This window comes from Leopardus geoffroyi, chromosome D1 (genome assembly GCF_018350155.1).
Source record: "Leopardus geoffroyi isolate Oge1 chromosome D1, O.geoffroyi_Oge1_pat1.0, whole genome shotgun sequence".
Classification (NCBI taxonomy): domain Eukaryota; kingdom Metazoa; phylum Chordata; class Mammalia; order Carnivora; family Felidae; genus Leopardus; species Leopardus geoffroyi.
Window position 1 is genome coordinate 75,577,708 of NC_059329.1, and position 21,671 is coordinate 75,599,378.

General features: G+C 49.1%; 1 protein-coding gene across 27 annotated transcripts in view; it reads left to right on the top strand.

Moving 5' to 3' along the window:
• Positions 1-21,671, top strand: part of NAV2 (neuron navigator 2) — a 740,939-nt gene that overhangs the window by 398,415 nt on the left and 320,853 nt on the right. Inside the window, exon 1 of one of the 27 annotated variants that reach the window (XM_045484765.1) lies at positions 13,800-14,119. The exons of 25 other annotated variants lie outside the window; for them this stretch is intronic. In XM_045484765.1, the coding sequence (XP_045340721.1) occupies positions 14,069-14,119 (51 nt within the window). In that variant the 5' untranslated portion in view covers positions 13,800-14,068. Of the gene's footprint in view, positions 1-13,799; positions 14,120-21,671 lie in introns of those variants that run through there. One more of the 27 variants, XM_045484772.1, reaches the window with a different exon arrangement.

Here is a 21,671-nt window from a genome sequence, read left to right on the forward strand (position 1 = left end):
GCTGCGGGCACTGGCCTCAACTTTTCTCTCCAGCTCATCTGCTCTCACCCTCTGCCTTGCTCTCTCTGCTCCAGTCTCAGTGGCGTTCTTGCTGTCCTTGAGCACACTGACCACATTCTGCTCAGGGCTTGTGCGCTCCTGTCCCCCTGCCCCTGGCACTGTTCCCCCAGGTCTGCTACAGGGCTCACTTCCTTTGTTTGAGTCTCTGCTGGCAGGTGCCTCCTTGGAGAAGCCTCTCTGGGCTGCCTGTCTGTAGGGCACGCCTTTCCACCCCCAGGCACATTCTGTCCCTCACCTGGCTCTACCTCTTGTGGTACTTACTATACATTTACTTGCCTGTCAGTTCTGCTGCCCTTGTATGTAAATTCCTTGAGGGCAGGCTTTGTCTGTCTTGTTCAGCTGTGTGTCTCCCCAACACCCAGAAAAGGATGGGGGCGCTTGGTGGTCATTCAAGAATATCTGTTGCGTGCATGAATAAGTGTAAGAACAATTCTGCTCTGCAGCTAGTTTTCAACCCCTGCAATACCACTCATCTGCAACAAGGCGGCCCTCTTTATAAATTTTCAGCCCTGTTGGTTGTGTCTATTAACAGCACCGAGCTGGGTTCTGAGTGACGGTGAGGACGGTGAGAACCCAATTCCACGTGTTGTCAGGGTCTGCAGCCTGAAGCCAAGGGTGGACATGGGGAGGAGCAGGAGGAGGAGGGAGAGCAAAGCGGGGTCTTGAAGTGAGGGGAACTGTCCAGCTCTCAGGAAACTGATGTCATTAGAGCACCCCTGGATGATAAGTGCTCAGTGGAGCCAATGCCTGACATCTCTTGAGGAGGGAGAAAAGCATGTCTTAGAGCCAGAGGAGGAGCATTGAGATCAATTGTCCTTCCCAGGAACACACAGCCAAGACAGCCTGCAAGCCACTTAGTGCAGACATTGAAGAGATGGTGCTTATTGGGCCCAGATGGGACACCGTGTAAAAATCTGGTATTTCTGGAGCCACTGAGTAGAGAACATGGCGTCTCCCAGCCCCAGGCACAAGTCTCCTAGAATCTCCTTCTAAGGAAGGGCTTTGGGATTTGCAAACTAGAGGGGTACATCTGGAGCAGTCAGGTATACCCTTCTCCCACCCCGCACACCCACCCTGCCTTGCTCCAGTCCAGAAACCTTAGGAGAAATGGGTTTGGATCTGTGTCATTGCAAAAGAGAGCCTGGGCCCCTTCCTGAGGACATTGTAGGTGGCTACTCAGGAGATGCGCGGCATGGGGCGTCCCATGGAGGTCTCCAGGACGACTGGGTACTGTGCACTTTCAAGTTCTGGCTCAGGGTCAGACAGTGAGCCTTGGGTTGGACAGCGAGCCTGGCTGTAAACTTGAACACCGGGCAGGGACCAGATAAGTCCTGGCCTAGAAACCAGGTCAGGGAGTGAAGAGACAGAGAAATCTCTTCCTTGGATGCCCCTTAGGATAGAAACTGGGAGGCATGGGACAAGGGAGCCTGTGTGGTGTCCAGATTGGGGATTTTAGGTCCAAGATCACACGTCTAGCTCTTGATTTTAGAAAATAAGACAGGTGTAGAACATGAGGGAAAATGCAGTAATAGTATAAATCAAACTGTCCCTCATAGCCACACCCCAGGAGCCCAAGGCAGGAGATCAGATGGTCTGGGATCTGGTGATGGGTCTGCTGTGTGACCTTGGACTAGTCACTTGACCTTTCTGGGCTTCAGTGTTTTCACATATACAATGGTAATGATAAATCTTAATGTTCTCGTCTCATGAGCTGTTAGGCTCGAACAAGAGAATGAAGTCTTTGTAAAGTTAGAAAGGCTCTAGTCATGCATCACTTGCTCCCTAACCCAGTTGTATAAAGCAGCATACCAATAGGAACAATAAGCATCCAGTGAGCACGGACCGTGTGTCAGCTACCATGCCCGCTGTTCATATGCATGTTTCACATGGGCCTCACCGTTGAGAGACAGGCACGGTTATCATTCCATGAGCAGATGAGATCACAAGACACAAAGAAGTTAAACGTGCCCCAGGTCACACAGCAAGCCGAGGTAGACCAGACTCTGAATTCAAGCAGTTTGTCTCCAGAGTAGGCACTGGGAGCTTGCATTGGGAGCTTGAGGGCCTGTAGCCAGATCTCCAGGCTCCCAACCCAGCCCCCGCCTTGGCTTCCTCGGGGAAGATAACCACAAGTCCGTCCAGTGAAAACAGACCCATCACTATCTCTTCCCTGCAGACTGGTTGATCACTGCCAACCGCGAGAGGCTGCGGGGCCTTGACACGGCCTGATGTTTACCACCTCCGAGAGCCAAAGGTTCCAATGGGGCTGGTGGACCCCTGCCAATCCTGGGAAGGAGGAGGAGATGCCAGGGAGCAGGGGCTCCTCCGGGTTACGCAGAGCGGGCACATAGGGGGGATCTTCCCCATCCAGGATGGGCCTCCCTCACTGCACATTGGGTGGGCTTGGGGAGAACATTTCCTAGAGAAAACAGAGGCAGGGAGGCAATCTCTGAAGGACAGGCTGCCATTTTCCATGCCTTGATCAGGTAGAAGAGAAGGAAAGGCGGTCAGCGCCCCCTCCCCGTGCCCTCTTTTGGGACAGCGTGGCCAGGCCGGCTGCTGTTGGCTCAGCTTGCCCGAAGAAACTATTCCATTAAGTGGAGTGTGCTGAGTTCGGCCAACGGAAAGTGGCAGATGAGGGCTTGTGGGGATTCCTCTCTGAGAATACCTCAGGAGCCTTTTCGGATGGACCGGGACAGTGAAAGGACACGAAAACAGGTAGAAGAGGAAGTCTTGAAAGAGCCAAGGCGTTGGGCCTGGACAAGAGAAGACCGGGCAAGCATGGGCCCTGTCAAATATCTGAAGGGCTGCCCTGAGGCAGTCTAGTTCAGACTGAGTTCGGTGGGGTGGAGGAAGGAATGGCAGGGAACAGTGCAAGGAAACATGCAGAAATCTCCACAGAAGGAAGAACTGCCCTGGGGGCAGTGAACTGTCCATCACTGCAGGGGTTCGAGCAGAGGCAGGAGCCCCTGTTGGCAGGGGCCATGCTGAGGTCGGGGTGTGCACACGGGTAGGAAGAGAACTCAGGGATCCTTAAGGCCCGCACAGCCCTCTGTGAACCTGTGGCTGTGTGAGCAAGTGGGGTGGGAATGGTGTGGCATATTCAATGCAGGCATGCCTTGTGCTGGCCTCAGGTCTCCCTCCCTGTTCTGTCTCGGTCCCTAGTGACCTGCGACCGCCAGCCCTCACTATTACTTTTTCTTCTTGGAATAACTACGGGCCCTGCACCCTGCCCTTCTGTGTGCTGCTTGTTGCTGGGTGATGCTAGTGGACAATGGGCCAGATGACTCATTCTGGGGCTTTCTGAAGAGACAGCCTGAGTACAAAACTCTTTCCTCTGGATCAGTGATTCTCCATCTTTCGCGGGCATCAGAATGAGCTGCAGGCCTTATAAGACAACAACAACAACCACAACAACAACAACAGCAACAACAAAGCACAGACTGCTGGAGTTTCTCTTTCCGCAGGTCTATGGCGGGTGTGGTCTAAGACTTTGCATATGTAACAAATCCCCAGGTATTGCTGACACCGTAAGTGCAGGGACCGCACTGTGCGAACCACTGCTCTAGAAGACCTACAAAGCCTATAACCATCGGTACAAGGCTATAGATTCAGACAAACCCACGTTGGACTTCCACCATGGAACTCTACCATTTACGAGCTGTGTGATGATAGGTAATTTACCTAACACCTTTGTGCTTCTATTACCAGTTCTGGATACTGGTGATGGTAACCACTTTCAGAGAGTTATTGCGAGGATGAAGATGGTGATGTCGATAAATAGCTTAGTGTCTGGGATGTGCTAAGTATGCAAATACTTGATAAATATTAGCAATTGTATTATCAGAATAAGACAATGGCTATTTCAGACACTCTGTGTCCACCTCTATAGGACAGTGGTATCAGAGCAAAGGCGCACATCCTCCTCCAATTGGGCACCCCCCCCCCCCCCCCCCCCGCTGATGTAGGACCAATCCCATTGTCATTCCTTACCATCTGCTCCATGCTGGAAGGATGGGGATTCATTATCAGTAAGGCCATCCTTCAAACCTTGGTTTTGTGTCGGGGGCCTGCCACATATTCTGAATGACTGACCTTCAGTGTGACTGCAGGAGCCCGCCTGATAGAAACCAGATTGTGTGTAGGACACAGGGGTGGGGTCATCTGAGTTCTCTGGTCATGTTTCTGTTGGAGCCCCAAGGCCCCCATGGTCCCATCACTCATATCCTGTGGTCTTTGGACCGATAGTTACAATGATAGAAGTGCAGGCTTAAGTCTCCCGCCGCAGGGTCTCAAAATGGAGTGAGAAAAAAATCTAGGGGTGCCTTCAGATGGCTTCGGGCTGCTCTGAACATTGCCGAAGAGGAGGGCCTGCTGGGAAAATATATGCCAGGTGCAGCCTTGCGGGGTACCGATCCTGAAGTGTGTTCCTTGGAGCGGTAGCTTGAGAACTGTTCCACCTGAAGGATTCTGCCGGCAAATACCTTTGGGCAGTGCTCCGTTTCCAAATGGCTGCTTAGAGCTCTGGGCTGCTCACTAGCGTGTTTAAGCTTCCCAAAAGTCCTACAGTTAAGACACATAGGTGAGGTGGTTGAACGGACTGAAATGTTTCCCGTCAATTAGTTTTGGGAAACTAGTTCTAGGAACTTAGAGTTTTTCAGGGGCCTTCATATGTCGGAGCTCCCCTGATTTTAAGAGGTCAGTATGATCATACCCGTTTCCGTGAAGAAGAGGCTGAGATGTAGATATGTTTACAACTTGCCCCAGGTCACAGAGCTATTTAAAATACTGCCTACTAGGGCACCTGGGTGGCTCAGTCGGTTGAGCATCTGACTCTTGATTGAAGCTCAGGTCATGATCTCTGTCTGGTTCATGGGATCGAGCCCCAAGTCAGGCTCTGCACGGAGCCTGCTTGGGATTCTCTCTCTCCGCCTCTCCCCTGCTCGCGTGCATCAAAATACAGAAATCTCTCTCTCCTCAAAATAAAGAAAATAACATTAGAAAAAATAATAAAATAGAATACTGCCTACCATTGCGCGATCTGAGGAAGAATTTGTGGATTCAATGGAAGTTTATTTGTAGTGGCAGCAATCATTAAAGCCAAAGAAGGAGAAGCAAAAACCAAAACCAAAAACAAAAACAAAACCTCCGCTAACTGGGAATAGCACCTATTATTTGTAAAAACCCTTTCAGCAAAGTATTTATTTTACTTTTGATCTTAGGTTTACATTATGATTATGATGTCACCACACAGAGAGGTGGAACAGCACAGGTTAAGAACATAGATTCTGTAGCTACACGGTGTTTGAATCCAAGCAGTGTCACTTACTAGCTCTGTGACCTTGGGCAAGTTATTTGACTTTCCTGTGCCTGGTTTCCCCTCTGGGCAATGTAATTTTCACACCTATATCGTATGGTTACTATGATCATTCAATGAGATAGTACATGCAGACCTCTCAGAATGGTTCGTAGCACATAGAAGATTCACTCCTGAAATCTATTTTATTATTAGCTATTGGTTGCTGCTATTAATTCTGTTGAAAATAAGAATACGACGTAAAGTCCACTTGTCTTGAGAACCCAGGAAGAGGGTATTTAGAAAGGAGCCTGTAGGTCTAAGACTTAATGTGGCCTGCTCATTAAGCAGCTGTGCAACTCTGGACAGCTCATTTAACCTCTCTGTGCCTCAGTGAGCTCTTTGGAAAAGGGGATCAGGCCAGCCATCTAGCTTAGATCACAGAATGGTTCTAAGAATAACCACCTGGGTAACTGACATGAAAGTGCTTTGACAAACATAAAATTAGGTCATCGTGAGTTCTCGAGGTCCACATTTGACCCGAGCATGACCAGGCAGGAAGCTGTGGAAGGGGGCTGGCTGGGAAGAACCCCGCTACTCACTGTGCTCTAGGAGCTGAGAAATGCCCACGAGTGTGGAGGCCATGTGATCAATAGCAGTGGTAATTTCACGGCCCGCACAGAAGCCAAAAGTGAGTCATTAGCAGTGCTGAAAGTTTTCCTCTGCTAAACAATGGTGCCCTCATTCTGGGATTTCCCAGGTTGTCCTTGTTGACTTTGGAATAGAGGGTGATTGTGTACACGCACACTGTCTTGGTAGGTGCATCTCAGACATCTGTTTCCTCCTGTTTACCCTCATCTCATGCCCTGCGTACCAGACCCACAGTGCCAGCCCCCTCGGCATTCATTGCCGGTAGCCTCTCTTGGGCTGGGGGAAGGAGGAGGCCCTCAGAGGGTGTGTGTGTGTGTGTGTGTGTGTGTGTGTGTGTGTGTGTGTGTGTGAAGCAATCTCCTGTGAAATCAGAATGCCTAACAAAAGTGGAATTAATTTACCTGCCGCTGCTTTTGTTCCAAAGGAAAAGCCTCCAGAGCCCCCATTGGGGAATAATATTTAACCCACTTCGAGGGTATCTGTGTCCCTTTCATATCTCTATCATGAAAAGCAATGGCATTTCCTACAACACAAGTATTACTGGGGAGCCACTGAGTTCCTCAACGGTGCCCAGGAAGTGGACCACAGCCCCTTGGGAAAGAAGACTGCCTCGTAAATTGCTGACCTTAATCCCTGGTGACCAGAACCGGCCCAGAATGAAAGGGCTGATCCCACAGGGAAAATAAAATAAACAAAACCACACCACCCTCTCCCCCACCAAACCACAACCACCGAAAACAAAACAAACCAACACAACCCAGTGAGAGTTTGAGGACAACTCCATTCCAGACCGTTCATCTGAATCACTCAGTCGCAAAACCAGAACAGAGGACAAAAATTAGAAACCATTTAACTTTCTTAAGTGCTTTGACAATAGCTATCCATATTTCTGTGGTAGGATTTTTTAAGCTTTTTTTTTTTTTTTTTTTGCTTGCTTTAAACAGTTCTATTTCACCTTACATGAACCCCTAGCTCAATGGAACGGGCTGGATAAGCCTAAAATGTCTTTATGCTACCTCCAAAAATGTCCGCAGTCCCCATGCCCAGACATCTCACTGGGGTCAGAGCAGGAGATGTGGCTGCTCAGAGGGTGGGAGAGAGGGAGGAGGGAGGGCTGGCAGTGTGGAGGCCCTTCAAAGGGGGGTCAGAGGTCACCCAGAGATTGCACAATTTCCACCCTTATCTGCCTCATTGAAGGAGTGGGAGGGGAGGGGGCTGGAGGAGGAGCCCCTGGGCCTGGGATGTTGAATAGAGCAAATAAATACCAGGGGCACCTGGCAACCCTGGGATCTGAGGGAAAAACGTGCCTGCTCTTCGGAAGTGTGCTCTAAGTTGCTTGGGACCAGTTTGGCTGCTTTGGAGAAGTCAAAGGCCTCTTACCCCAGAGCTTTAAAGTTAGTCTTTAATTATTTGTCCATTCTTCCTGAAAATTATTTTTTACCCTAAGCTCCTATGTTTGGCAGTGCTTGGGAGGCCATAGAGAAAAATAAGACATAATCCTCGCTCTCCAAAAGCTCTTCTAGCAATATTTAAAAGGAAATGTCCAGTATCCAGGTTCCCAGCCAGCAAGTGAATCTTTAGTGTGGCAAGGTCACCGCGGATTTCGGATTTCTTCCCGAGAGCCTTCCCGAGATGCCATCGTGTCCTGTGTCCAGCCTCCCACAATTCAGTTGGAATTCTTTTCAGTGCACTTCACACGGCACGGCGGAAGGCGTTCTATAGAGGGGACCTGGATTTTCCTGGACAGTTATGGGGGAGGGGACTGGACGATCTTTAAGCCTCCTATAGTCCTCACCTTCTGAATGTATTAATTCTGTTTGGTGTAGTGCCAGTGACAAGCCAAACCCTATTCTGAGTGTTCAAAGGTGAGTAAGTTAGAGTACCTGTTCCTAAGCAATTTGTAAGCCGGTTGTGATAATACTCCCATCAGTACTAATACTTGCAACAGCTAATGAGATGTGCCCACCCCCAACTGCAGAAGGAGACAGACTGTTACAAAGGCTGTTGAGAAGATGGAAACAAAGAGCTGGGAACCACAGAAGAGAGGAGAGAGAGTTCTCCAAGGGGAGGGATCTAAGAGAAGTTCACCAACTGAGTTAACTTTGCTTTGGGTCCTCCCGGATCTACAGGATATCGTTTGGCAGAGAATGGAAGGAAAAGCACTTCCGTGCAGAGGGAACAGCCTGAGCAAAGGTGTGGAGATGTGGCTGTACCCGGCCTCCTCCAGGAGAGTGAGAAGCGTGTTGGAGGGGCCATGGGAGACACTGCACCACTCAGACACTGATCCCCATCCCTGGTAGGAAGAAAGTGAATTGTGGGGGGACCCAGAAAGCCACACATTAAACACTGTTCAGGGAACAAACCGAAGGCAGTGGCATTTAGCATGTGCACTGGGAGATGCCTTTACATAATTCTTTATCTCAAGAAAAAAGTAAAGGGAGGAGGGAGGGAGGGAAATCCTTTGCTAGCCCAGCCCAGCCCAGCCCAGCCCTTTCGAGGAGGGCCGTATTCATTCATTTGTGGGCTTGTCAGTGTGACATTGTATCTGCCTCCTGAAAGCCATACATCTTACTTTCAAACCCTCCAATCGCTGTGGACCCCCTGCAGACCCCAGTGTTCCCAGTGACCTTTTGGCAGGGGGTTCACTCCCCTCCAAAGCTGGTGGAGGGGAGATGGCATCTTCTGTGCTCGCGCTCCTTGTCCCAGCTTTCTTCCCCGAGAAGGATTAGTGCTTTGCTTAGATTTGACTCTCAGTTTCTAAAAAGACTGCCTGCTGTGTACTTCCCCAAATCTTTTATTTTCACTTTTATACATCTTCCTCCATATCCGAGATCTCCAGGCCCTCCCAGAAAGGGAAGGGGACTCAGACTAAGCCTTAAGGCCACTTGCAGAGACGTCTGCTCACAGACGGTCTTCATTTTCCCAGGGACAGCATTTCTGAGATTTCCTTTGTTGTACATAGTACGGCAATAGCGTGCGCGCTGCAGAGATGAGGGGCAGGCAGGCTGTCTCAAGTGATGCTCCTGTTTGGCAGTGTCTGAAGTGACTGGACGGAGCCAGTCACTTACCCTCTCGGAGCCTTTATCTGCAAAATGGGGAAGATGGCTTTTCTGAGCATTGCTGTCATGAGTAAGTGGAAATTGTCCTCTGCCAGACTTATGAAACACCTGCCACTATGGCTAGGATTTTCACTGGACAGATGATGCTGAACTCTTCTGTGCTAATTTACTATTCGCTTCTGGTTATTTGGGGAAAAAATAACGGACTCCCTATGTTAAGCTATTGGCTTATTCCCTACCTCAGGGGGTGGCACGCTGCTTGTGGTCTTTCCTTTGTCATCACCGTGCCACGTAAGAGCTGACATCTGTCCACAGTCAGCCTCGCGCGTGGGTGGAAAGGCATCAGCCCACATTCGGGGCAGCCTAGAGAGCTCGTTTTGTCTGATGTTCCCCGGGCTGGCCCCTGTAGTGTCTGAACGTTTCCCCGTTAGTCACTGCTTTGGCTGAAAGAGTGGAAGATCCCCTGTTAAACTGGGAGTGTGTTATCTGGGAAACACATTAAGCCATTAACAGCTGGACACAAATTAGTTTATCAGACAGGGGCTGGACTTGCAGAATGTAGGAGGGAAAAGGAACTTTATAGATCATCATCTTATAGGTGAGGGAAAGGAGGACTGCGAATGAGCAGGTCTTTGGGACGCCAGGCCTCAAACCGGGCTTTCTGGCCCAAATCTCTTCCCCTCTTCTTCCTGTCTTGAGGAACAAGATAGACACTCCAGCTTTCGTTCTGGAGATAGTTATCACGTGCCTCCCCCAGCTGGGGAGGTGCTAAGAATTCAGAGAAGTGGAAGAGTAGGGAAGACGGACATGCAAGTAAGCAAATGCTGAGCCATATGGGGCACATCTCTTGGATGCTGAGGATGGAAAGGTCTGGAACAGGACACTGTCAGCAAAGGGCAGATCCAGCCTCTGGGGAGGGGAGGGGGTCAGTGCCACAAAGGGTTGCACAATACTAGGACCTAGGACTCTACCTTGTGGCTACCATGAGAGTGCAAGAGAGGTCACGTTCAGGGACCTAGGCTAAGGTGGGGGTCACTGTCTGCAAGGGTGAGGGCTGGACTGTCAGGTTCAGGGAATGGGTCAGAAAGCCATGAGCTGAAAAAAGGGGCCAACGGTTAGGAGAAACAAGGGCACACTGTAGGACTGACCTTCACAAGCATTGTTCCCATTGCTTTGTCCCATGTGGTCAACACAGGCTGATGTCTTTCCCTTAAATCACCATCAAAGCACTTGGTGGAAGATCACAGAAATAGGAGGAAGGAGAAGAAAGGTGCCAGGAAAGGCAGCTTGGTGCATGATAAATAACTCTCCAAGATGTAGGAGGTTTTAAGGAGCTGCTTCTGTTTCTGAAATTCTGCAGGGTCCTGACATCTGCTTGGATGAACTCAAAGCCATTACCCCTGTGAATCACCCATTGCATCAGCAGATTGCTGGTGATGTCAGCGTCCTTTTCTCTACACTTTGCCTTATTCGGGTCTTCATTCTCTGTCTCCTGCGTGATTTCAGCAGCCTTCTAACTGGCCTCTCTCCCTCCAGCCTCCACCTTTTCAAACTTGCCTTCTTGCTGTTACTAGAGGGGTCCTTCTAAATGGGAAGTCAATCAAATCATTCCCCTGGTTTATAAGGATTAGGGGTAGGATCCCCTTTCCAGGGACTTGACCTGCTCCAGCCTTACAAATAGCCCCATTTCCTGCCCCTTGATCTCCACCTTTTGACCACACAGAACCTGCCATGCTTTTTCACCTCTCTATACCCTTGCACATGCTGTCTACCTTCATGCTTCCCTCCTCTTATTGAATTTGCCTTGATCCTTCCAGATGTAAGTCAGTGTCACCTCTGCGAAATTATTCCATGCTTCCCAGTCTCGTGCATAGCTTTTTTCCTTTATGGCCCAGCTACACACCATACAGCCTTCCTTTGTAGTACCTGTCACATTGTATTGCAACTGTAATTGTATGTGTTCATCTTTTAATAGACTGTATGTGTGGGTGGTAGGGACTCCTCTCTGATTCTCAATACCCAGCACAGAGCTGGGTAAATGCATTATGGTGGATGTTCAAGGAATGTTGGCTAAATGAGTCGGCATACCTATGGTCTGAAGTGTGTGAGATCTGAAAGGCAAGGCAACGGGATTTATTCTTTTTAATTAAAGCTGGGCATCCTCTCTACTGCCACCCCCCTGATTCCTCCTTGCGCCATAAGTGATATTTTCTATCTTTGACCAGCAAATATTTCTTTAATTTTTTTAATGTTTATTTATTTTTGAAGGAGAGAGAGACAGAGTGTGAATGGGGGAGGGGCAGAGAGAGAGGGAGACACAGAATCTGAAGCAGGCTCCAGGCTCTGAGCTGTCAGCACAGAGCCCGATGCGGGGCTCGAACTCACAAAGCGCGAGATCATGACCTGAGCTGAAGTCGGACACTTAACAGACTGAGCCACCTAGGCGCCCCTGGCAAATGTTTCGATTGGGAACTAATGCTCATTCAATGACTCTCTGGGAATGTGTAGTTTTTTAAAAATGTTTTGGGTATCCTAGAGAATGTGAGAAACCTATAGATGCTTCCCCCCAAAATGCACAAATACCCAGTCTCATAGCATTTTCATACAACCAGAAGGTTTCTGGGCTGCACATCTTCCCACCCAGCTCCAAGAACCCCTGGCTTAACACAGCTGTGATAGAGAGCTTGTGTTTTGCTCTCTTGGCCAATATGATCTTGTCCAGCTTTATTTTCAGAGGAAAAAAAATAGTTATTTTAAAATCTCATTTTCTAAGTACATAAGTATACTTTAATATGGAATATGCTTTCTCAAATGACATATGCTGTTTCCCCTCCTGTGTTTCGCTAGGATGTGCCCCTTCTCTTTAAGCAGCAAATGTCACTGCCTATGTTTCACTCTCCAGAAATATACGTGGTGATGGACATAACAGGGTCTTTTGCAGTCACTCAGTTCAGGTCAGGGCCCAGGCTGGATATGGGATGTGCTGCCCTGGCCTGGCTCTGTCCTTATTGCAGAGGAAGCTGCAGGAACTTAGGACATTGTCAACAGACTTTCATTTGGGAAACATCTACTGAGTTCCCACTATGTGCAACATACTGTTCCAGGCACTTGGGGATACCATGGGGGAACAAAACTGATGAGGCCCCTGCTCTCATGCAATTCATAGCCCAGTGGGACAGGGCAAAAAATAAACAAGAATACAAGTTAGCTAAAGTTCACACAGTGAACAGAACAAAGGGAAGACAATAGTAATACAAGAATATGGTCACCACATTAAGTTAAAAGTCCCTTTGAGGAGGTGACATTAGAAATGAGACCATAGGCAGGTTTAGGGGGAACAGTGATCCAGGGAGAGGGACTGTCAGGTGCAAAGGTCCTGAGGTGGGACGGATTTCAACGTGTTGGAGAAAAAGAAAGACGACCACTGTGGTTGGAGCACAGTAGGTAAAAGGGAGAGGATGGGCATAAAGTTGTAGGCCATAGGAAAGAGTTGGGATTTTTCATCTGTGAAGGGAAACCAAATCCTGAAATCTTCAGGCATAGCAACATTTTGATCTAATTGCTATGTTTGGAAGATCACTTTTAAAAGGTTAGGACCCATTTTATCACCTCCCCTCATTTTAAACAGTTTTGCCTATTGAAATGAATGTGTAATAAAGCAATTCCATGAATTCTCATCATAGCTCTCTATCAGCAGGGGCCAGCCAGGTATTCATCCTAAAATGTCACCTTCGCCCAAATCAGAGACACGTCCTGAGATCTGGGTAGCCGGTGCCATCTTGCCTCGAGGAGCTGCAGGGTTGCTGAGCCTTTTCAGGCTACTGAAAGTTGCCAGGGATCCCAACAAGGGCTGGACAGGAAGGTGAGGAGGTGTCCAGCGCCCCCCTCTCCCAATCTCAGAGGAAAGCACCAGGTAGAGGGTGCTTTCCTAGGCTCCCTAGAAAGAGCCTGTGGCAGGTGGGGCGAGCGGAAAAGGAAACAAAGGCCATACGGCCTTTCCCCTTGTCTGCCTCCCCTGTCATCGCCTGCCCCACCTCCTCCCCGAGGCCCACGGAAGTCCCATCTGTGGCAGCGGCCAGGTGTGTTTAAAAACACTGGAGCCCCTTCCTTCACGTAGCAGGAAACAAATGAGGCTGGGGAGCAGCGTGTGGCTGGGGCAGGGCCTGGGCGACTGCGTGTGTGCGCGCGCGGAGGGGTGGAGGTGCTCCAGCGGGTGCTGGTTCATCCATCCCACACTCATGATTCCAGCTGCTGGGGGGCAGGGGATGATCCCGGAGTGGTTACTGTCAGCCAACTTGAGTGAGTTCGGTGCCGAATGCAAACGCGCACAGAGCCGAGCAGCCACGGGGAGAGGCGCTGGCCGTGTCCGGAGTGAGGACCCGACAGCCACACACCGCGCCCCCCGCAGTCCTCCCCTGCTCCCCCCTCCGTGCCCCCCCCCCGTTTGTGCCGAAGGCCGGCCGCCTACCCGCGCCCTTCCCGAAAGAGTTAAGTACCTCCCCCTCCTACCGTCTTGCCCCTTCCCCCGTCCCCCCCCCCCCCACTACGCACGGCGGGGGCGAACCGGCCCACCGGAGAAAGCCGGGGGCCACGCGGAGGGCCCGCGGACCGGCGAGGGGGCGGGGAGCCCGGCGGCCCCGACTCCCGCCCCCACCCCGTAGCGGCCCCAGCGGCCTCCGCGCTGCGAGGCGCGGGCGCTCGGACGCAGGGGGAGTTGTTTGATTTGGCGGAGGCGGGGAGGCCGGCAGGGAGAGAGCGGGGGAGGCACGCGAGCCGGGCAGCGCGGGCGCCGGGCTCCGGGCAAGGTCCCCGCGCGCTCAGCAGCGGCCGCCGGGGTGGGGGCGAGGAGGCCGCGGGCGGCGGGGATGCCCGGAGGGGCCGGGGCGGAGACCACGACGGGCCGGGCCGGCCCGACCTGCCGGGCGCGCGGGCAGGTGCTTCGGCCCCCTCCCCCTTTTTCTCCCGCTTCCTCCCCCCACTTCCCTCTTCGCCCTGAAGTAAGATGAGCGTGATGCTGTGGCGCTGGGAACAGAATAACACCACCATGAAGCTGGTAAGGTGGACTGCAGACCTCACTCCCGGGGGCGCCGTTCCACTTTTTATCCCCCACCCCGCTTCCCATCCCCGCTGGGAATCGTCTCCCGCGACGGAAAGCCCCTGAAACGCATTTCGTACTTGGTGTTTCCCGTATTATTTTGAAGATAGATTTCAGGCTTTTTTTTTTTTTTTTTTTTTTTTTTAAGCCAGGAAAGTCGGTGTGTGTGTGTGTGTGTGTGTGTGTGTGTGTGTGTGTGTATCTGTGTGTGTGCGCGCGCGCGACTGAAAGGGGTGGAATGGACTGCAATTTCCCCCGGTCCCTTCCACCCACAAATTCCTGGGGTTGCACACGCTCGGGATTGTGTCCTGCGAGTGGGTCTGCTCCCTCACTGCTGTCCCGGGTCGGCATGGTCTGCATCCGCCCCCGCTCCCCGCCCCCATTGTGTTATGATACTTAGAGTTGCACGCGGGTGTTGATCCGTATTGCGGTTTGGCTTGTTTTGGACGGGGGCCGGGTTGGGGGGGGGGGGGAGTGAGCCCAGCTTGAATAGCATCCAGTCCTGTTCTCCCGCCTCTCACAATGGCTTAATTTTCTTTCTAGTATGCAAGAACCATCTAGGCTGCAGGTACTTTTTCCCTCCTTTTTCAAAAATAACTGCTCATCACTCCTGGGAGGGCTGAGGAGAGCAGCCTTTTCCTCTCTGCCCTAGGGAGCCTGACTTGTTTCTCCAGCCCAAGGAGAAACTGTAATCAGAAGGCTTTTCTCCGGGGTTTTGCTTTTGTGATTTATTTTTTATCAGATGGGTTTGAGGAGATCCTCATTCCCCACTGAAGTCTGCCAGTGCTGTGGCCAAGTTGGCTGCCCCTTTGGATGTCAGCTTCCTCCTGAGTAAAATGGGGCAAGTTCTCACCTTGTATTGCTGGTGTAAGGGTAAGAAACCATATTTGAAAATTTCCTGGCACATAGTAAGAACCTATACCTAAAGAATAGGTATCATTAATAAACTGGAATTCATGCTGATTGAGCTCTTTAAAGATGCTACCAAAAAAGTCACAGCTGCCGCATTGGATAACAAGATGCTGAAACAACCTACATTGGTTCTTCATATAATGAACTTATTTGTTGGAAAAATGGCACCTTGCTTTTCATACTTCTTGTGTTATGGTTGGCCTGTCTAACTTTAAGCTACAATTTTACAACTTCTTTTAATGTGCTGTAACATTAGCAGACGTTATGCACCTTTGCTGCACCGTGTCAGGACTCCAGTTCCCTAATCCTTTCCTGGAATCTTTCTCCAACCAGACTGTCGTGGGAGAGCCCAGAGTTTCACACATTTTCTCTCCAAGCTCCACCTGAGATGCCACTCCAGGATATAGCACGGGAAAGTCGGGTCCTGGTGTGGACTAGTGTCAGGCTGCCAGACCTAGAGGCTTCCAAGGAAGAGAGAAGCAAAAGAATTACTTGGCATGCAGGGAAAACGTGGAGCATCCCAGGGGACAGAGCTTGTTGGCAGGTGGCTGTGGTGAGGGCTGGGCTGTCCTCGCTGCTTCACCATAGCTGCCTTTTTATCCTGTGGAGGGAGCTTTCCCCAGTGTTGGTCAAAGGTCAGCCTTTATTGGGTCTGTCTGAGTCTTTAGACCTGAGTCTCACTTTTCCAATTAACTGTGTGAGGACCACCCAACGATGGTTGTGGTCCACCATAGTACTCCCCTACCAGGTGGAGGAGGGGCTGGAGGAGCTCCAAGAAACTGGAAGCACTGGGAGGGCAGCAGCTACTGCTCTTGTGCACCCCACTGCCCCCAGACTGCATCCCCACATTCCCATAGCCTCGGCTATACTCAAGCATGGGCCTCAGCTTTTCTGCAGGATCCTGGAAACCATGGCTACGTCATTTGTTCACACATCATTAGCTTGCTTTTTGTTTTATCATTTACTGGCAGGTTGGTCTACTAGTTATTTGTTATTTGTGTGCTCACTGTATGCAGAGCCCAGTGGTGGTGGAGGCTGTGTTCATTGTGAAGGGCTTTGCTCTCAGATGATTCTTGGTTTGAATTCCAGCCTGGTCACTTACTAATCTTGGAATCAGTTTTCCTCTTTATCCAGCAGAGTCTGAAACATGGGCGTCTATACATGGGAACAGCTGCTGCTGTTGTTGTTGTTGTTGTTGTTATTTTCTCTCCATGGTGAATGGTTTGGTCTTCTAATGAGCTTGGGGGAAAATAAACCTTTCTTACCTTTGAATCATGAGTAGCCCTCAGTAGGAAGGAGCTCTCTGGGAACATCTTGGAAGTCAATTGTGTGTGAATAACCATCCCGAAATGCGCCCTGGGGCCAGAGGTGAGTGTCTGAACTTTTATCACCCATGCAGTTCAGTAAACATGAAGTCAGTTAACCTGCAGGTTGAAAATTCACTGTTGTGACTGAAAAATGGAACCAAAGGTTTTACTTTATGTTCTATTTTAGGGCTAATTGGATCAAAATAAGGCCAAGAGTAATTAGAGGCAAAACTTGAATTTTAATGTGTTATCCCTGCAGGGGAATGTCAGAAATGCACCTGCCCACCTAGGGTAGAAGCCAGGAGCCGACAAATCCTGCTTCTGTCCAAATCCTACCCGACAGGGTCACCAGGGCCTTTGGTGGAAGTGAGAGGGGCTGACTGCTCAGGCCTGAAACACCTACTGGGAAGGGTAAGCTCTGGGCACACCCCCCTGAGCATGACATGGGTGGTTCTGACATTCGTATCACCCCTTCCCTTGGTCCCTTCTTTTAGATTCTTCCAGCTTTGGCAGTGCAAGGAGAAGAATGAGACCCTTTCTGGAGCAGCTTCGATCTAAGAGCTAAGTGTTCCAGCCAGAGAGACTTGCAGTCACAGCTCTGTTCAGGAAGTGCTGGCTTGTGTGACCTGGGGGCATCGGCACGGCCTCTTCCAGCCTTGGTGTCCTCCTCTGTAAATGGGTCCCACAGCGTCTCACAGACTTACTGTGAGAGTTAGAAGTGTGGTCGGTAGGCAGTGGATGGTTGCTCTTAGGATTAGAAAATGGTCCAGTAGTGTGTGCATGTCTCCATGTGTGGAGAAAAGACACAACAGAAACATTCCCGGTGTTAACAGTGCTGAGCTCTGGAGGGAGACTTTTTTTTTTTGGTCTATACTTTTTTTTATAGTCCAGATTTTGTCAATGACAATACATTATGCTTATCAAGAAAGACAAAAAAATATTACTGCTAAAATACTCATATTAATAGCTACCGTATACTGAGCCTTTAAGCTTTATTCATTTCAACCTCTCCATAAGCCTGTGAAGTGGAAACTATTATTATCCCCATTATTCAGGTGAGGAAGCTAAGGCTCAGAGAAATAAGGGACTTCCCTAAGATTCCAGGACTGGAAACTTGTAGAACGTCTGCTTTGTCTGATGGCAAAGGCTGTGCTTGGAACCGCTCTACTGTAAAAGCTTGGGCATGTTCTGGAGAGCGGCAGGGCCCTCGGCTGTGCTCAGTATAGGACATATGAGTATGCCTGTGATACACAGGGCTAGGTGCTTCTGTGAGTTGCTACCCCCTGGATACCTGCTTTGCTCAGGGAGATGCTCTGATTGAAGTGGAGAGGAAAGGGAACATAGCGAGCAGGCCTGGGTTGGGTCATCGCCCTTCAGTGTCCTGGAAAACACTTAATGGGGCCCTTCCTCAAAATGAAGGAGAAAGTGGCTCAGAATGAAGAATAATTGAGAGTAATGATGACTGGGGAATGTGCCTCTGACCTTTGACCTTTCCCCCCAGAGGTTGGTCAAAGACCCCCTGGGCCCATCCGAAGCCAGGCTAACAAGCAGATTAAAAGAGGTCAGTGGGTTAAAGGGCCCCGGCTGCCTTTCTGCAGCTCTGTTGCTCCCTCCCAAAGTCAGGGATGCTATGGCCCCTGCAGTTCCTGAGCTCCCAGGTTCCATGTTGAAAATACTACGATCCTTCAGCTCTTCCTCCCCTTTCTGCACAAAAACTGATTGCCCTCTTAACAACTTCTAGTTTTTGTTTTTTGTTTTTTCTGAATAAAGCTCATTTACCGCTCATCTTGGAGGTACTCCCCTCTTCTGCTGGAAAATATCAGTCATTTCCACTATTGGGGACTTCTAGAACTTTCTCCTGCTTTCCACTAATTGTGACTGACATAGATTTTACCATCTCCCTGGGTATTGAAATCATGTCCATTTTCCGTTAATTCCAAAAATCTCAAGGGAAGAAATTCCATCCTTTCCTGGAGAAACCAGGTTGAAATATACAGGAATGTTTCCATCTGCATTTCTGCTGCGGGTAATGAGCCATCATAACCTTGATACACTTTTTGGAACTGAAACCAAAGCGTGGAAGGAAGGTTTGACTCAGGTTAATTATTGGGAAAATTAAGAATAAAATATTGGGAAGAGAAGAAAGAAACACCCTGAAAGTAGTAAGTGACTTCCTTTGGATGGCATTTTGAGGTAACACATTTTCCTTCATTTTTATGTTAATAGAGACATAGAGATTTATAATCGGTCCCTTTGGTGATGCAGCATTCTTGTGTTACTTATGCAGTTGTTTTTGAGTGGACTCAGCAAAAAAAAAAAAAGGTTTTTTTTCTTTTTTTGGTTTCGTTTCTGGCTTCCATCATACTTTGCCAACCACCCAGAAGGCGTGTGTGGCTAAGCTTTTCTTTCTGTCTCCAGGGTTGTCCAGGATGTGTGGACCAGACTGCCTAAGGCTGGTGACACGTGGGCTATTCCCAAGGATTATTCTTCTTGACTCAGATGTTGCAGACGTGATGTCATAGGAGATGCAGCCAGGGAGGCTGAGAGGCCGTGAAACAAGACGAGGGGTTAAAATGAGTTGACAGAGGTTTAAACAGAGAAACAAGAAAGTGTGATGGAGATATTTAGGAAGACTGGGAAGTAGGAGAGGACTGTCCTTGCCACCAGAGATACTAACCACATGTGGTCATGATGCTGTGGTGTGGGAGAAGAGTAAACGCCTGCATTATACGTTCTCTTTGGCATAGTGAGAGAAGGGCTGCCTGTTCACAGGGACCATGAAGGGACCCTAAGCACAAACAGATCTATAGGAAAACAGGTGCTTTAACCAGAGATTTTACCAATTGCAGTATATGCCTTGGCGGCAGAGGGTCCAGAGGTGAGCCTTCGTCCTCACCTGTAGCTCCTGTCAACTTCTCTGACGTTATTATGAGGCTTCCGGAATTGAAATTGCAGACTAAGTTGTTTCTGGTCCGAAACCTTTTGTGAGGAGTCCTGCTCACTAGTGAATGAAGTCCGATTCCTCCCTCCACGGTGTGCAAGGCTCTCTGGGTGACAGTACTGTTTTAAATCTTACTCTGCGGGGCAACTTCTGCAAAATTTGTTCAATCCAAGCAGCATGGCCAGCCCTGTGATTTTCCGCGTTCACTACTACTACCTGGGACTAAATGCTTCTTCTGTCTCCATGTACTATCCTGTCTTCCAAAGCTCAAATCAAGTCCCCTTTCTTCTGTGAAGCCCTGCCTGGCCATACCGCCTCCTGGGATCTCTGAGAGGCAGTAATGCTAGCCTGTCTTCGATCCCATACTGCCCCAAATCCTGAGCTGCTGGTGTGCATTACCAGAGTAGAGGTTAGGAGTATAAAATGCCAGCCTCAGTACCCTCCCAGCTCAACTACCAAGTGCAGCGTGCCCTGGAGCAGGTACTGCCTCGTCTTTCTGAGGCTCAGTTTCTCCATGATGGTGGTAACTATTCCAAACTTGGGCTTGCTGGGGTTGTTTGATAAAATATATGTCTTTTGAGCGACACCCAGCGCATAGTAAATGCTCAATAAATGTTCGCTTTTGTTATGATGACGTCGGTACATTCATTCATTCATTCAACAGATAATTTATGTAATTATGAAACAGTTACTACATACTGGGGGATACACTCCTAACCAAAAGGAAATTTTTGCCACGTGGAATTTATACAGGCTCCCTGCTTCCGCTGAAAGTAGAGTGTTCCTATAAAGCCTTTCTTAAGGTGAAATCATGTAAACTGAAGAAGCAATTGCCATTCATTTATATGGAAATTTTTTTGAGTGTTCTCTGACCCCAAAGACATCCTCTCTTAGGTTTTTCTGATACCTTAGGACACGTCTCGCTAACGGATACACAAAATAAGTCAAGATAAAGCACAGATGCTCGCAGACACAGCTCAAAGCCCATGGCAGCTTGAGATGCTGAGTGTAGTTCCCTGGGAAGGAGCTTGGTGGTGCCACTCACTGCTCGGGATAGGCGCTGCCTCGGTCAGGGCTCCCTGCAAAACAAATGCAGAATGCAACTTTTGCTTTTTGCTCTTTTTCGTAAAAGTGAAAATCCCCTCCGAATATTTTTTTGGTGAGCGAAAACAGGTACTAATGTAGGTGTTTCATAAAAGTACAGTGGCATAATGTGAACTTCCGAAAAGTAGGAGACATCTGTATTTTAGTGAAGGGATCAGACAATAAATAAAATGCATATTCCTTTTTCATGGTGATGGGTGGTATGGAGAAAAATACAGCAGGATAAGAAGGATAGGGAGTCCAGGAGAGGTCACCGATTAACATAGGGTGGTTAAGAAGGGCTTCGCTGCAAATGTGACGTGACTGCGTAACAATCATTATTATCGCTCCTCAGGGAGGCATCGTGACTATGGGTATAATTTATTATCCAAGCTAGAGCACGTCTGAGAGCGAAAGGGGTGCTATCAATAATTGCAGTAGGATGTGGGTATAAACCAGGCCTGTCCTGGGCAAAGTGAGATGCTTTTATACTTAAACTTGCTTAGTCTGAGTGTGGTAAAACCTTGGATTGTAACTTGTTCTGCAAGTGTTCCACAAGCTGAGCAAACATTTCTAATAAATTTTAACTTAAAAATTAACTTGTTGGGGCACCTGAGTGGCTCAGTCGGTTAAGCAGCCAGCTTCGGCTCAGGTCATGATCTCGCGGTCCGTGAGTTCGAGCCCCGCGTCGGGCTCTGTGCTGATGGCTCAGAGCCTGGAGCCTGTGTCTGATTGTGTCTCCCTCTCTCTGCCCCTCCCCTGTTCGTGCTCTGTCTCTCTCTGTCTCAAAAATAAATAAATGTCAAAAAAAAAGTTAAAAAAAAATTAACTTGTTAATAAACAAGCGATGTCTTGCAATACAAGTAGCATCTGATGCCAAATGTCACATGATCACAACTGAGCCAATGGTTCTTCTCTCTGTCTCAGTCTCTCTTACTGCGGGATTATGGGTGATTGTCAATGCAATGTCACGTTTCCGTGAAATCCTCAAAAGGAGGCAAAAGCAAGTGTTATCAGATAGGTTCCTTGTTAAAGTTGCGGGAGAAGAAAACGATTTCATTGAGCCAAGAGATAGCAGCGATTCCGTTAGTGATAGCAAAAGACGTCCTACACAATAACCCTCCTCTCTCTCGTCTCCCTCACACCAGCCATGAAGGTTTTCAAAGGTAAGTGCAGGTTAATGTTTATTTTCCTTTATGTTTTGTATTTTCTTTATTATTTTGTATTATATTACGGTATTATAATAATTTTTATGTGAATATTTCTG